This window comes from Choloepus didactylus, chromosome 18, assembly GCF_015220235.1.
Source record: "Choloepus didactylus isolate mChoDid1 chromosome 18, mChoDid1.pri, whole genome shotgun sequence".
Taxonomy (NCBI): domain Eukaryota; kingdom Metazoa; phylum Chordata; class Mammalia; order Pilosa; family Megalonychidae; genus Choloepus; species Choloepus didactylus.
Genome location: NC_051324.1, coordinates 44236811 through 44251283, shown reverse-complemented (window position 1 = coordinate 44251283; position 14473 = coordinate 44236811). Strand labels below are relative to the sequence as shown.

General features: G+C 44.7%; 1 protein-coding gene across 2 annotated transcripts in view; it reads right to left on the bottom strand.

The window, feature by feature from the left end:
* Positions 1 to 3765: 3765 nt before the first annotated feature.
* The window catches only part of CA10 (carbonic anhydrase 10), a 485859-nt gene continuing 475151 nt past the window's right edge, over positions 3766 to 14473 (bottom strand). The window contains exons 7-9 of one of the 2 annotated variants that reach the window (XM_037809183.1): positions 7973 to 8127; positions 6768 to 6942; positions 3766 to 5031 (exon numbers count right to left, since the gene is read on the bottom strand). In XM_037809183.1, the coding sequence (XP_037665111.1) occupies positions 5009 to 5031; positions 6768 to 6942; positions 7973 to 8127 (353 nt within the window). In that variant the 3' untranslated portion in view covers positions 3766 to 5008. Of the gene's footprint in view, positions 5032 to 5667; positions 5780 to 6767; positions 6943 to 7972; positions 8128 to 14473 lie in introns of those variants that run through there. The other variant, XM_037809184.1, reaches the window with a different exon arrangement.

The following is a 14473-nucleotide window of genomic DNA, read 5'->3' as shown; positions in this document are numbered from 1 at the left end:
TCACCACTGAAACATTTTTGTTTTTCTTTTCTCCCTTTTTGTCAAGAAGGCAGTCTCAATCCCATGATGTCAGGGCCAGGCTCATCTCTGGGAGTCATGGCCCATGTTGCAGGGGAGACTTATACCCCTGGAAGTCATGTCCCATGTAGGGGGGAGGGTATTGAGTTTATTTGCAGAGTTGGCTTAGAGAGAGAAGCCACATCGGAGCAACAAAAGAGGTTCTCTGGGCATAATTATAAGTGGGCTTAGCTTTGTCATTATAGAAATATCTCATAAGGGCAAGCCTCAAGATTGAGGGATTGGCTTATTAAACTGGGAGTCTCTAATGCTTGAGAGACAGGCATTTCCCAGGTGGGGAAATTTAATAGTTTCATGTTTTTTCTCCAGTCCCTCAAGGGACTTTGCAAATATACATATAGATAGATAGATAGATAGATAGATAGCTAGATAGATGATATATAGATAGATATAGATATAGATACAGATAGATATAGATATAGATATATTTTCTGCCCTAAAGACTCTGGAATGTATCAGAGACTCTGATTTAATTGGCCAGGTCAGAGATGATGGGGCTTTGGCTTAGGGCTTTCATGGGGGCTGCAAGGTCTGGGGAGTGAAACTCTGCATGGAAGAGACACCATGAAGTCAGAACTGACAGGGTTGTAATTTGCCTATTTAATTATGGAGGCAGCTCATCTTTCCGAACTTGGTCTCCTGACTTACAGCTTGCTTAATTTGTCCCTAATGGTCTGAGGTCTTGGAAATTTGCAATGTGAGTAATTAGGAATGAAGACCTGGGGTAGGTTTTGGAAGGCTGATGCCAAGCCATTATTTCAAATTCTAATGCTTCTTTTATTAAAAAAAAGAGGGGTGTGTGTGTGTATGATTTGTTATTCAAACTCTGGGCTATTAAATGATGACTTGGAGAAGGTGAAAAGGGGCCTGGACAGTGCCTGGAACTATCTGAAATTAGCCTGCACAGGGACCAGGATGCTATTCAGAGAGGGGAGATGTGTTCGATGACTCTGGGCTCCCATGGACCCACTTTACAGGTGAGCCCTCCTCTGAGAAGCCTCTTCAGAGAACAGTGGTTCCCAAACTTTGCCGTACATTGGAACCATCTGCAGATCTTTAGAAAACACTGAGGTCGGGCTGCCACCCCGAGACCTTCTGATTTCAATTGGTATGGGATACCACCTGGGCATTGGGATTTTACAAACAAACAAACAAACAAACAAAAACTTCCCAGAAGATTGTAATGTGTAGCAAAATTTGGGGTCCACTAGAGTAAAAGGTAGTAGGAGTGAACATTTAACTTACAGGGGTTCTCACAATTGAATGTATATCAAGGTCGTCTGGAGGACTCTTTAAAACACAGATTGTTGGGCTCCACCCCTGAGTGTCACTAGGTCCATGGTGGGGCCTAAGAATTTGCATTTCTATCCAGTTCCCAAGCAGTGCTGATGGGAACCACTGGCCTAGAAGGGCTGGGTCTGGCTTTGCCACTTAGGATCTGTGTCATCCTGAGCGTGTCCCCTCATCTTTAAGAACTACAGTTTCTTCCTTTATAGCATAGGGACAGCCATGGTAGCCGTGTGGCTGAAATGAGATATTTGTAAACTGCTTAGTGCAGGGCCTGGGCTCTGGGAAATGGGCCACACGTGGTGTTTTTAATGAATACATTTCTTCAACTTGGGTTTTGTCTACTCTTTCCTTATGTTCAATTGTACTAATTGGTGAATAATGTTGATGTAAGTTTCTGCTTCTGGGGAGCCCCAGTAATTTCCAGACCAGGAAAATGTGAGACACTCTCATAAATTGCAAGTGCCCTGAGTCCAGCAGGAACAGGCCCCTGGGGGTGTTGGTATATGTTAGTTGATGACCATCAATCAGGCCCTTCCGCCCTACATGGGTGGCTATGGGCTGCGCTTCTGTCCAAACTGCATGTTATTTCCACACTGTCCGGTGCTACATTCCAGACATTTAGTGCAGTGAGTTGTGGTTGTCCTGTCACCATGGAAACCAAGCTGCTAGTGAGGGAGGTGGGTATAAGGCCCTAAATAACCTCGCAAACCACATATGTGTCCCTGAGTAGGGACTGAGGCTCGCCATGTCTTTTCCTTTTCTCATTCAACTTGTTCAGAACTCTCTCATGTGCATATTTAGCTTCTTCCCCAGTGAGGGAGCTGAGGCTCAGGACTTATATCCGGGCACACTGTGGATACAAGACTCAACGGGCACTGCCGCCCACCCCTTCTTTAGCACCTGATGACTTTCCTTTTTGTCCCTGGGTGTCCTCACTAGGCCAAATCCTCAGGGCTCTTTGGTACTTTTAAATCTTTATTTAGAGAGGTACTAAGCTAGCTAATTTTTGTTTCTCCTGTGTGGTTTGAGGGAAATACAGTTTGGGAAAGTCAGACAGTGGGGAGAAGGGCCATCGAGGACTGGGACAGAAGGTGGAAGACGGGCCAGGTCAGTCTATTCTGAGTTGTGTTTGGCCAAGGTAAAATCCTGCCTGTGCCCAGGGACCTCAGGGGTGAGAGCTTGGGTCTTTGTCTTCCCTGAATTGTAGAAATGAATGACAGAATTCAGGAATAATAGAGTAGTAAGGCTAGGAGGCCATCTGGTCAAAATCATTTACAGATGACGGGATGTGAATTGCCAAAATTCACAGAGGGGGTTGGTAGCAGAACAGGGCCTAGACACCCAGTGCCCTGCCTTCTTTCCTTACCTGCGCCGCCTCCTCTGTCCCCACACACCCTTAGGCATTTAATTAGGGGCTGTCTGCTGGGACTCTATTGCTCTTGCTTGATATTAATTTGATTTCCCTGTTGTGCTTGATGCTAACCCCTTTCTATACAGCAGCAACTATCTGGATAAACCCCTGATCTGTAGGCCATGCAAATGCTCTACAGATACCCATCTGAACAATCAGTATAGGCATTGTGCTAGCTGCTTTATGTATATATAGCATTTAAGCCTCATAACTCTCCGAGGCAGTCATTAGCATCCCCACTGTACAGATCAGAGAGGCAAAGCAACTTGCCTGGGGTCGCATAGCAGGCCAGTGGCAGAGTGAGGATTTAAATCCAGGCCTGGTTGAAGCTACCACCCATAGTTTCCATCCTCATCTTTAGAGAAGAAGCAGTGAGTCACACGGTGGAGGACTTCCTAAGAAAACTGGCACCAGCCCACCCTAAACCTTTGCAGACAGATTTGGTTTTCTGGAAAAACATGATTGCTCAGAGAGACTCAGATGTATCAGGGCTGAGGCCTTCATGTAAGTAATATTGGTGCAAAAAAGAGAAAAAAAAATCCAGTTGTATGTATTCTTTCAAACATGAAAAGACTGGGTGTTTGATTTTGATTTTTCATTGTCAACATACCTGCCGTTTGTTTTAGGTATGCTTGCAAATGTTCCTGTTTGCACAAACCGCATGCCTGTGCTCTCCCTCTTTCTTGAGATTGTGATGGAAAGGAGGGACAAAAGTTATTTTTAATTTGGCCACTGAACAGACATCCAAGTTTTCCCATCCAGCAGCTAAGCCTGTATGTTTTCTCAACAGGGTATTAATTACCTGGCTCTCAGAATGGCCAGACAGGCTGTTCTGGCGGCTCCAGCTGCCCTGCCGGCCTTAATGCAATTGCTCGAGGACCCAGCAGGACGCAGAGGCTGCAGCAGGGAGCGTCCTCCTTCTCAATAAACTCAGACGTGAGTACTGGGTAACTTGTTAAACACATTTATTGATTTCTTGACAGTAACCAAACACAGTGAGTGACCATTATAAACAAGAAAAGAAAGGCATTCGTTTGTACTTGGTGAGATCTGGCTGTACCTGGAGAGAAAAGACACCCCTTTCCCAGGAATTTACAAGGCAAAGTGCATTCCTTCAAGGGAGCATCACAGGGGGGTGGGAATGGCAGTTTTGAAATGCAAGAAATCTGTCGCCTGCTATCTCAGGCTGAAGCTCACCTTGTATGAATGATCGAGCCATGGAGTGGAATTAAAGTTATACTTGCTTAGCAATTGCATTCCTGATTGCCAAAGACTCAGTAAAAACTGGCTGCAAGTGAACAAAACACGTAGATGAAAGAACAAGTAAAACCAAAGGATGCAGTTGCATGGGGCTAGGGCTTAGCCTGTGAGGAAGGAGAAGAGACCAAAGCCAGAAAAATGAAATTAACTTTTGTTAAACACATTTATTGAGCTGTTAACAATAACCAAACACCATGGATGACCTTTGGAAAACAAGAAACAGCAAATGGATCAGTTCTGATCTTGGCAAATCCTACTACAGATAAGTGACAAAGAAGGAAATAATTCCATTTCTTTATAGTCTGCAGTGATATATATACATTGTGTATCTCTTCAATGTCTGTCCTTTTTCTTTTAATTGAGTAAACAGAAGAATCATAATCTAGAAATAAGTGTCCTTGGCCAACCTTGTCCAGCTCACCTGTCACCAGCTCCCTTAGAAGGATCCTAGGACACTATCTGAGATTACTTGATGCAAAGAACAAAGTCCACTTGATGCTGTTGGAGCTGTGTTTCCTCCTCTCTCTTTTGGAAGAGTTTTGTATGTACAAAGGCTGAAAAGTCTCATTGGGTAGGTTTATTAGTTCGGGAAAACTGTATCAAAATTGTCATCAGGTTAACTGAAGTTATTTTCTTCTATGACCGCTTATGAATGAGCCTTTTACTTCTGAAACGTGACTGCCCATCATGGAGGTTGTGTGAATATGTGTGTGTGTATATGTATGTTTGCATCTGTGTATAAGAATGTATGAGTGCTTGTGTGTGTGTGTTTGTCAGTATGCACAAGAGATCTGTTCCTCTGCTGTGGTATTGCAGACACTTTAATGGAGAAAGGGCCAATCCAAAGAGTGAGTGAGGCTTGGGGGAAGGAAGGAGAGAGAAGTAAGAAGGGGAACATTCTAGGTTATGTCAATTCACAGTTGTAGTTGTAGCATTTCAGTGAGGTGGGATTCTTCTTGGCTTTGTTCCCTACTTGAGGAGCCATTCATTTACTGGAAAGAGAGAGAAAAAGAAAAAAGTAACACGACACAAAACAAGGCATACTTGAATTAATTTGCACAGTTTTGGGGGCTTACTCCAAAGGAAAAGGGAAAGTATTACAAATGTCTGCTTTCTTACAATATATCCCAGCTGCCCTGCTCCACCCTCCCCCCACCACCCCACCTCTAGAACTATGCCACCTAACATGGTAGCCACTAGCCACAATTGGTTACCATAAATTTAAATAAATTAAAATTAAATAGTTGGGCCATCGTAGTATCTACACTCCAAGTGCTCAGAAGCCAGATGTGGCTAGTAGCTAATATTTTAGAGGATGCAGATGCAGAACATTTCTATCATCACAGAAAAATCTAGGGGGTTCTAGGCCAGGGGTGGGCAAACTACAGCCTGTGGTCCAAATCCAGCCTGCTGCCTGTTTTTGCCAACAAAGTTTTATTGGAACATCGTCACACCCATTCATTTACATATCGACCCCGGCTGCTTTCACACTACAATGTCAGAGAGCAACACACTGTATGGCCCACCAAGCCTAAAATATTTACTCTCTGGATCTTTGCTGAAGAAGTTTGCCATCCTCCGCTTTAGCCTGTAAACTCTGTATGGATAGGAGTCATATCTGGATTCCTCACTACTATATCCTCATCACCCAGCCCCATGCTTGGCACACGGGTGTACAATCGTCTGTGCCAAATAAAGAGAAGGATCTGGATGAGTCAGATGTTTATTTGTCTGGTAGATCTGTCAGGAAGGGAACAGGAAATTTATATAGTTTGGCACTCTGTGTGTCTGAGAGAGAAAAAAAGAAAGGAAAAGTGGGGGGAGTAGGAGAGATGCAGTGGGTGGACAGGGGGACTGAGGGGACACAGTGGTGGCTGTTTCTACAAGCCACCTTGCAATAACCACGCTCCCCTGCATTTAGGCAGCATGATATTGCTCTAAAGAGCTTCCCCAGCTGGGCTCTCATTTGCTCCTCAAACGAGCTTCTGAAGCAGATGGATAGGGACTGTCCTAAGAAGCCAGTGCAGACGGGTCGATGACTGGGCTGGGTTTGTGTGGCTTGTTAGTGATAGAAGCAGACTCGGAACTCCAGTGTCCCGACTCCTAGTCCAGGGCACCTCTGTGACGCTGTCCTGCTCCTATTTTCCTTTCTATGTTGAGGATTTCCCATGATCCAAAGATATTTAGTCAGTGTGGGGAAAGAGAGGAGAGAGGGCTGGGCAGGGACCAGAGGGTTACCAGAGGCGGGAGTCATCTTAAATGTGCCTTTGGTAGGAATAATCATCAATTCTACGGACGTAGCCATGGGCAAAGATACATTCATACACAATGCCTCATTGGATCCCAATGGCCTGGCACCAGAGTATTTGCTCACCTTCTGGGGACAAGAGAGTCCCATCTTGCATATTACTAAAAGCTCTGTATGCTTCTAGCTGCACTGTTCTAACAGACAACCTCGGACTAATCAGCTTCTCTGGGCTCTTCTGTAAAACGGGGGTAAAAAAGAGCCATCTTGCCTGACCCAATGGGGATTTAAGGTCTGATGCCCGTGACTAGACTTAGCCAACTGAAAAATGCAGTGCAAACCGAGGGAACTTGGGGTGGTCTTACTGTCATTTACAATAAAGATTCCTCTAATGGGAGGTAACAGCAGGCCTTTAAGATCATGCCTAAGCAGAAAGATGAAGCTGGGGGCTGGGTCACCTGCTCTCAGGGCCATTGTACCCACCTCTATACTGAAGCTTCTGGGCTCGGTTATTTGGACAGTCCTTCCCCTGTAAACTGAAGTTGATGTTGGTGCGGATGCAGCGGTTGTTGAGTGGCTGGACAGGCCTGAAGTTATCACTCATGCTCAGAAAGATCTGAGATGGCTGGTTCTGGCTGAGCAGGCGTAAGGAGTGCATCTGAGGAGAGAGCAATAGCTGTGAGCTACCACCCATCCTTGTAAACGCACCAGGGAAGAAAGGTCGCACAGACCGTTGGCCAGTCTACTGTGGCGACACTGGCTGACCGGGAAGGCACGTGACCCCCCGAGAGCCCCTTGTTCCATGAATTCAGCTGTACTCGCTTTGTGGCGGGAGCCCTGCTCTACTTCAGTAGCTCACATATAACTCTGGACAAGTCATTTACTCTTTTTCATTCTCAAATACATCAGATGTCAAAGGAGGAGACCCAGCTATGTGTTCTCCAGGGTTCCTCCATTCTCTGACATGCCATGGCTCCATAACTCTGTGACTCCCACATGGGTCTCATCTAGGCCACAAGGACTGGCCAAGGAGTCACAGCTAAACTAAGGTGGACCAATCTTGTTCCTTTTCTGTGACTATCATAGCCAGGGGGCTGGACTGTAATGTATGCAGCCATGTCCACTGCAGGATTCTGAAGCAAAGGAAAACCATCTCTAGCAGGAGAGAACAATGAGGCAAATGTGCAGTAAGAACGAGAGAGAGAGAGAGACAGTGTGCAATGAGCCATTAGCAAAGCTGGAACCAGAGGCCATATCTCCCAGTGCCCAGCCAGTTCTGAAGAATACTAGCACTGTGAGGTGCTCTGAAAGAAATTCCATGTTCAAAGATGGGGATGAAATTCTTCATATTCTTTGCCTCCTCTTAGGGACTGACTCATGTATTATCATTTTAAAGGCCCTGAGGAGTCTCCCAATAATAAAATCTATTTAAATTTTTAAATGACCCTTTTCCAAACATTTTGCACTGACCTTTTCATTCATTTTGTTTGTTATTTTTGGGTGCTGTAATTACAGAATGCCCTTTGAGAACTAACCATTCTGTCTTTTCTCACTCCAGTAGGATGCCTCTACAATGAGTCCATGGTAACTTTTTCAGATGATGGTTTTTTAAACATAGGTCACTCCACCAACCCAGCCAGTCTTCACCCCATCTTCCCCATGAGCTTAAGGACCACAACAAATCTCACCTGCATCCTGGTTATATAGACAGGTTTGTTCATTATTATCCAACTTGCTGTCTCATAGCAGGGTGGGATAGTCATCGATCCATCATAAGTAATGAAACTGGAGGTCTCTGGATACAGTTCCTCTATATTAAGTCCCTGTAGTAAATATGCATCATCTAGAGAAGAAAATTAGAAAGACTTAAGAATTAGATTCCTTGAAGAAGTGCCTGGTATTGCCAATACATTTTCCCCGTTTATGGATTATTCTAAAAGACTGTATCCATCAGATTAGGCTGCAATAACAGCCCTCCAGGTTCCAATTGCTTTAAATAAAAAAGTTTATTTTTTGCTCACATACATGTCCCTTCCAAGATTGGCTGAGGGCTTCCCCCTGACATTGCTGTCTACATCCTGGGACCCAGGCTCTTGAGGTAGCTGCTATCTGGACCACTGTGAATTACAATGATGGAGAGAAAAGTAAGCAAGGCCCTTAAAGCTTCCATCCAAGAAGAGGCACTCGTCACTTCTGCTCGTATTCTGGTCGACAAAGAAGTCACATGGCCAAGGCTGATGTCTGGGATGCGAGGCAACGCACTCGGACACTGGGCATTGGTGAATAGTAACATGGTCTACACAAGGACTATCTGAAGTGCCAAGTCCTTGGCTGTGGCCCCCTGTGACCTGCACCTAGAAACACTGGAGTCCTAGAGAAATGCACAATTGAAAGCTTCAGGCCTGTTGAAAAGCTGTCTGGTCACCATTCTCATTTATTGGCATTATTTAATTAGAAACTATATTAGAAGAACATTAAGAAAATACTTTTATATAGAAAAATTAATCAGGTCAAATCCTACCATGAGATTCAACAGGTAAAATTTTTTTCAACAGTTAAATTTAACAACTGATGTTCTGTTTTGTGTATCTCCTCTCTGTCAGGCCCATGCCAACAGCCCTTTCTCTTATACCGATTTGAGGTATTTATACTCATATCTTTTATTATTAAATATATTTTTCATTTATAAAAGTGATATGGATACTTATCAGACTGTGGAAAAAAAAAGAGAAAAGGAGAAGAAAATAACAATTCCAATAATATAAAACAATTACCATTAGCAATTTGTGTATTACCTTCTAATTTTTTTATTCAATGCATTAGTTGTATTTTTACCAAATTATGAGGTACTAGAGATTTCAAATCTTAGTAAATTGCAGTGACCCTCTTTCTCCCTTCCCCTCCCCATGATCCCTCCTCCCTTCTTTTCTCAAACTGGCACCTCCTCCCCTGGCTTCTAAAACACCCTTAGCACCCTCCTTCTCTGGCCATTCCTTCTCAGGCTCTGTGGCTGGCTCCTGGTCTTCTTCCTCCTCCTCTCAGTGTTGGAATTCCCTGAGGATCAGCCAGAGGTGCTCTTCTTTTCTCTCTCATCCCATGGTAGCTTATACCACTGCCCTCAGTACCCCAGAGACTCCAGCGCCCACCATAACGGCTGATCCAGGTAGCCTGGAGTACACGTGGCAGGGACCCAGAACCTGGCTGGCAGAGGGATGAGACTGGCTTCCCAGCCCCCCTGGATTCAGGGAGTATCCTCTCACCCACACACACAGCTCCTGGTAGGACAAGACTAACTCTTCAGTGATTAATATAATCTCTCAAGTAGAGCATTACAGTTTTATGCACATGGAGGGGTAAAAAAGGAATTTCCCAGACGGCTGGACCCTCATATTAAGCTTGTGAGACAGTAAATCCTCACTAACACAAAAGTGAGGATCAGAGAGGTGAAGTGACCTGCTGAAGGTTGGTGGCTTGTAGAGTGGGAACAGGAAGCCAGCTCTCCTGAGCTCCAGACCAGGGTCATTCATTCATTCACTCATTCAACAAATACTCACTGAGCACCTCTTTGTGCTGGGCACAGGATTAGGCTCTGGGGCTCCAGCAATGAACAAGACAGATGTGGGATTTGCCTTCATTTAGTTGAAAAGACAGACAATCAATGGCAAAATGAATACACATAGACTATGACATCAGGAGGTGCTAAGTGTGCCTTGGCTTGGCCTGTATTTATGCTCTGATCTCAAGCATTAACGCTGTTAATCAATTCTCCTGGGCAAAAGTCTCCTCCAAGTCCTGTCTCTTCCTCTAGAAATTCCTGACTTTACTTTGTCTGATAGAACAAGAGCCATCTTTGCTAAGGGAAACTGGAATATCAGTGCTCCATTGCTTGCCAATTCCATTAGGAACAAAGCAACTGATCTAAGTAGAACCACCATTTGCCTGCCATCCCACTCTGTCCCTCCAGGCCTCATACTACCTGGTGGGGTACCTGAACCCCTCCAGGGCTTTGCCCATGCAATAACCATGAGGGAGAGGGTTTGGTCATGTTAGATTTGGAGACTAACCCCAGGAAGAATGACTTTCTCTTGCTTTACAGCTGACCATTTCTGCCTTTACATCAAAACAACCAGGGTAACTAATTTGGCTGAACCCAAGACAGAAGTAATGATGGCAAAAGGCTGAGCCAGGTCAGCACTGTGGCCTGTGCAGTCAGATGCTTCCATGACAGAGCCACAGTGCCCAGAGCACACACCGATGTGATGGTGCTCGGCAGTCAGATCAGGGTCTGACACAAGCTTACGTTGGGTATCCATCATTTGGCTCTATTAAGCCCCTAATACGTGTCAGGCACTAAGCTACGTACAGGTGAGTAGGACTTAATTAAGTGAACGCAGCAAGAAGCCACAGAGACAGTGATCTACATCTGCACTGGGCATGTGGAGAGGATGTCAGTTCTGCCTGGAGGTGGGATTCAGGAAAGGATTAACTGAGGAGGTGACATGAAATGCATCTTGAACGACCTGGAGGTAATCAGTGTGTGGCTGGCAGCGGGGTGGGGTGTTAAGGGCACCGCAGACAGAGTCAAATTAGAGAAAGAGCTAAGGAAGTACAGAGAGCTGTGCAGGCTTGGACATAGCCACTGTGGGGGACGAATGCAGGAGGGTCACTGTGAGGAACGGGGCTGGTGCGGTCAGCACAGGCCACACCAAGATGACCCTGTCTGCACTGTTGGGAGTTTGGGTTTCATCCTGTAGGCAACGTGGAGCCACTGAAGGGCTGTAAGCAGAGGTGTAGCATGATCAGATTTGCACTTAATGAGGCTTGCAGTTACTGTGGTTTGGCCTGGAGATTAACATAGTGAATGAGAGAAGGAAGCATTCTGCACATTTTTATTAAAAGGTCAATGTGATTTGTTTAACCAAGCTTGCACACAGAGCATATTGGGTACTCGAGCATGCTGCTGTTATTGTATTTTATTTTATTCGGGGTGGTGGTGGGGGAGGGAAGAAAGAAGGCAGTATAATGAGGGGCATTCCGGGCATGCCTAGAGTAAAGGAAAAGAGCACTTGTGCTTCTCTGAAACTACAACCAGCTTCCGTGTTGCATCCATGGTTGAGGTAAGGGGTATAGTGGTGGTGGTGTCGGGGGCAGGCTAGGAGCAAGAGGCAAAGGTTGTGTGCATGTCTTCCCCACACAGAAGGTAACAAGGCGTGTGCTTCCACTGTGTTGATACCCCTCAGACTCCACCCACCAGGGTGATTCCTCTTTGCACAATTCCCCAGCTAGATGCAATGGTCATAAGAGAATGCAGCACCTTCTGCCCTCCCACAGCCCTTGCTCCCACTCTGGCCCACGGTAAGCACTCAGGAGAGCTGGGGAGCACCGATGTCACTTCTCTCTGCCTGGTGAAACCACGGCTTGTCCTCCCGGAAGGCTCCGTGGCTGTACCCTCTGTGCTTCCTGCTCTCTTCTTTCATCGTATCTACTGAATTGGCTTGAAAACAATTATTTACCTTGTTGCCTCTCCCCATTAGGCTGTGAGCCCTGAAGGAAAGTGCCTGCATCTTTTATCTCTAAATCCCAAGCCCCAGAGTGGAGTCTAACACACAGCGGGTGCTCAGCAAACACTGGTTGAATGAATGAACAAATTGGTGTCTGCAGCAGCTCCACCTGCTGGTGGTGTTGAGCAGAAATTAAGGCAGAAAGGCAACATCATCTGTCAGATGATGTGAACAAATCTCTGAGACTGCAGTCTGTGCCATTAGCTTAAATATACTCTGCCCGTCACCCTCCAGCCCCATCCCCATATGTCAAGATATTGGGATAAGACTGCTTTTCCCCATTTCCTTCTTTATATGGCATCACCGTGTTTCTACACCAAACAAGCCCACACCCCTATACTGACACTGCTGAAATTGGTGTGCACCAAACACATAATGTTTATCCTCATGACTCACCAGTCAAAAGCTGCCATCAAATCAGTCTATTAAAATTTGCAAACCAAGAGCACACGATATATCCTGCAGGCTACCTTTTTATATCTTCTTTACTCCCCATCAAGGCTTGCTTAGTGTATTTGGTAGGATGGAGGTAGCAGGACCAAAGAAAAAAGAATACGGGCAAAACCAGTAGTTTTCACCTCTAGTGTCAAGGCGTGCTGGGTGTCTTCCATGGCTGATCAGGCCAGGCACTGATTCTTGCCCACAGACTATCTTGTCCACACAGCAGCCAGAAGAAAAAAAACACTTTGTGCAAGTTAAAGTTACCATCTGGGGGTTATAGACAGAAAGGGGCCTGACGACTAATGTGCTAGAGCCTGACTCAGCTCTTGACACCCACTGACTACAGTCCCAAGGAAGGAGAGCTGAGTTGTTTGTGAAAAGAGAAATACAAATTTGGGTGAAGCTCAGAGGCCCGTGGGGATAAACATATGCACTTCTGCTTGTTTAAATACATTTGAAGTTCAAATAAAGTTTTCACAGATATTTTTATATGGAAGTCTTAATATCTCTATCTATTGATTTACATCTCTCTCTCTACCTTCCCAACACCTGAGGAAACGGCTTATATAGGACAAGGACAAGGCCCTGGATTTCAAGTCAGGAGCTCTAATTTAAGTCTAAGTAACTTATGGTTCCTTCATGGGTAAGTCATCTAACCTCTCACTTGGGGGGCACTGGATTTTCCTGAATAATTGCTATTATTTATATAAATATATGGTATTTCCTGAATAATTACCCCTTCTGGTAAAAAATTTTCTGTGGTACCAAAAACATGCTTTGTCCTAAGCTTACCTCTAACTTAGGTAGGTCAAATTTTTGGTGGGACAGTGTTGCAATTTTTTTTGTTTGCCACATCGTTACAGTACAGGAAGACCCCTTGGATAGCTCAAAGGTATAGAATATTTATGCACAGTTTATAGCCCAATTTTATTCTTTCCAACGACTGTAGACGTTGACAGCTGTATCTCTGATTTTATGACATACTCTTGATGAATCTATGATTTATCTTATGCTGTGTTCTTAGTCAAAAACACAACTCCCAAGTAGACTTTTTTTTTTAAGAGACACACTAAGATGAAATGCCCAGGGCCGCTTGGTGGGTGGAATCCTTCCCTCAGTCTGAGCTTCAATAGCGGCTGCTGTGAAATGCATGGCGCTTTCTTGTGGGGGCCACTGATGAGAATTGACATCGCCTGGCTTCCTGCTTATGAAGTTCCCATTCAAAGAGAACGACGCTACTGTGAAATGGCATGGCAGTTCAGGAGATCAATACGGTACTTGCTTCTGATCAATATGGAACTATTTGGCAATTTTCTCATATGGAATGATATTTTCCCTTGTAATCTGAGGCAAATTCAACTTAAATGAAAAAAGGCAATTACTAAAGATTAAAGTAATATGATTTTTTTTTGTTGTTTTACACCAACAATACATGAAAGAAAGTGCCTTGGAGAATTGGATTCGTGGAGGTAAGCTGCTTCTTTTTCAGTTCCTCCCTGACTTGAGTTAAAACTTAGATTGCAATATGAGAAGTGGTGCGTTGCATTTCGCATTCTTTGAAAACATTTCCAGCGCCATTCCTTTGAAATGAAAGTACGAGTTCAATTAGCATAGAGAAAGGCACCGGGAGCAACAGGCTTAAGCTCCCCAGGGCTAGCTCATCACATTTAATGCTGCGTCTTTCGGAGAAGCGGGTACACAGGGCACTTCCCAAGGCACACGGCCAATAGGGGGCAGTCACAAGTTGATCTGTCTTTGCCTATACAGTCATCTTCTAGCTGGGGTGGAGTGGGGGGGGGGGGGGCTAAAACAAAGTTATACACAGGCAAGACTAAAAAAGATGTTTTATGGAGCTCTTATGGTGTGTCAAAACACCACATTTAAAAGCCCTGCTCTGAATGCCTTCAGTCGTATGTCTTTTGTTTCCTCTGAGAAAATATATTGAGACAATATGCGGATCTTTTAAAATTTGGAATTTTTGATTCTTTGGATAGTTATTGCACTGAAGTTCCTCACTGTGTTTGGTAGTTATGAAATTGAAGGAGAATGAAGCTACCAAAATGATACACTGTCCTAGGATGTTGGAAGATACTGTTCATTTATATGCAATGTTCTAATAACTACACCCTCTTACCCATTTAAGAAGGCTCTTTGTACTCCATTACTCACTGGTTTCATCACTTGAAA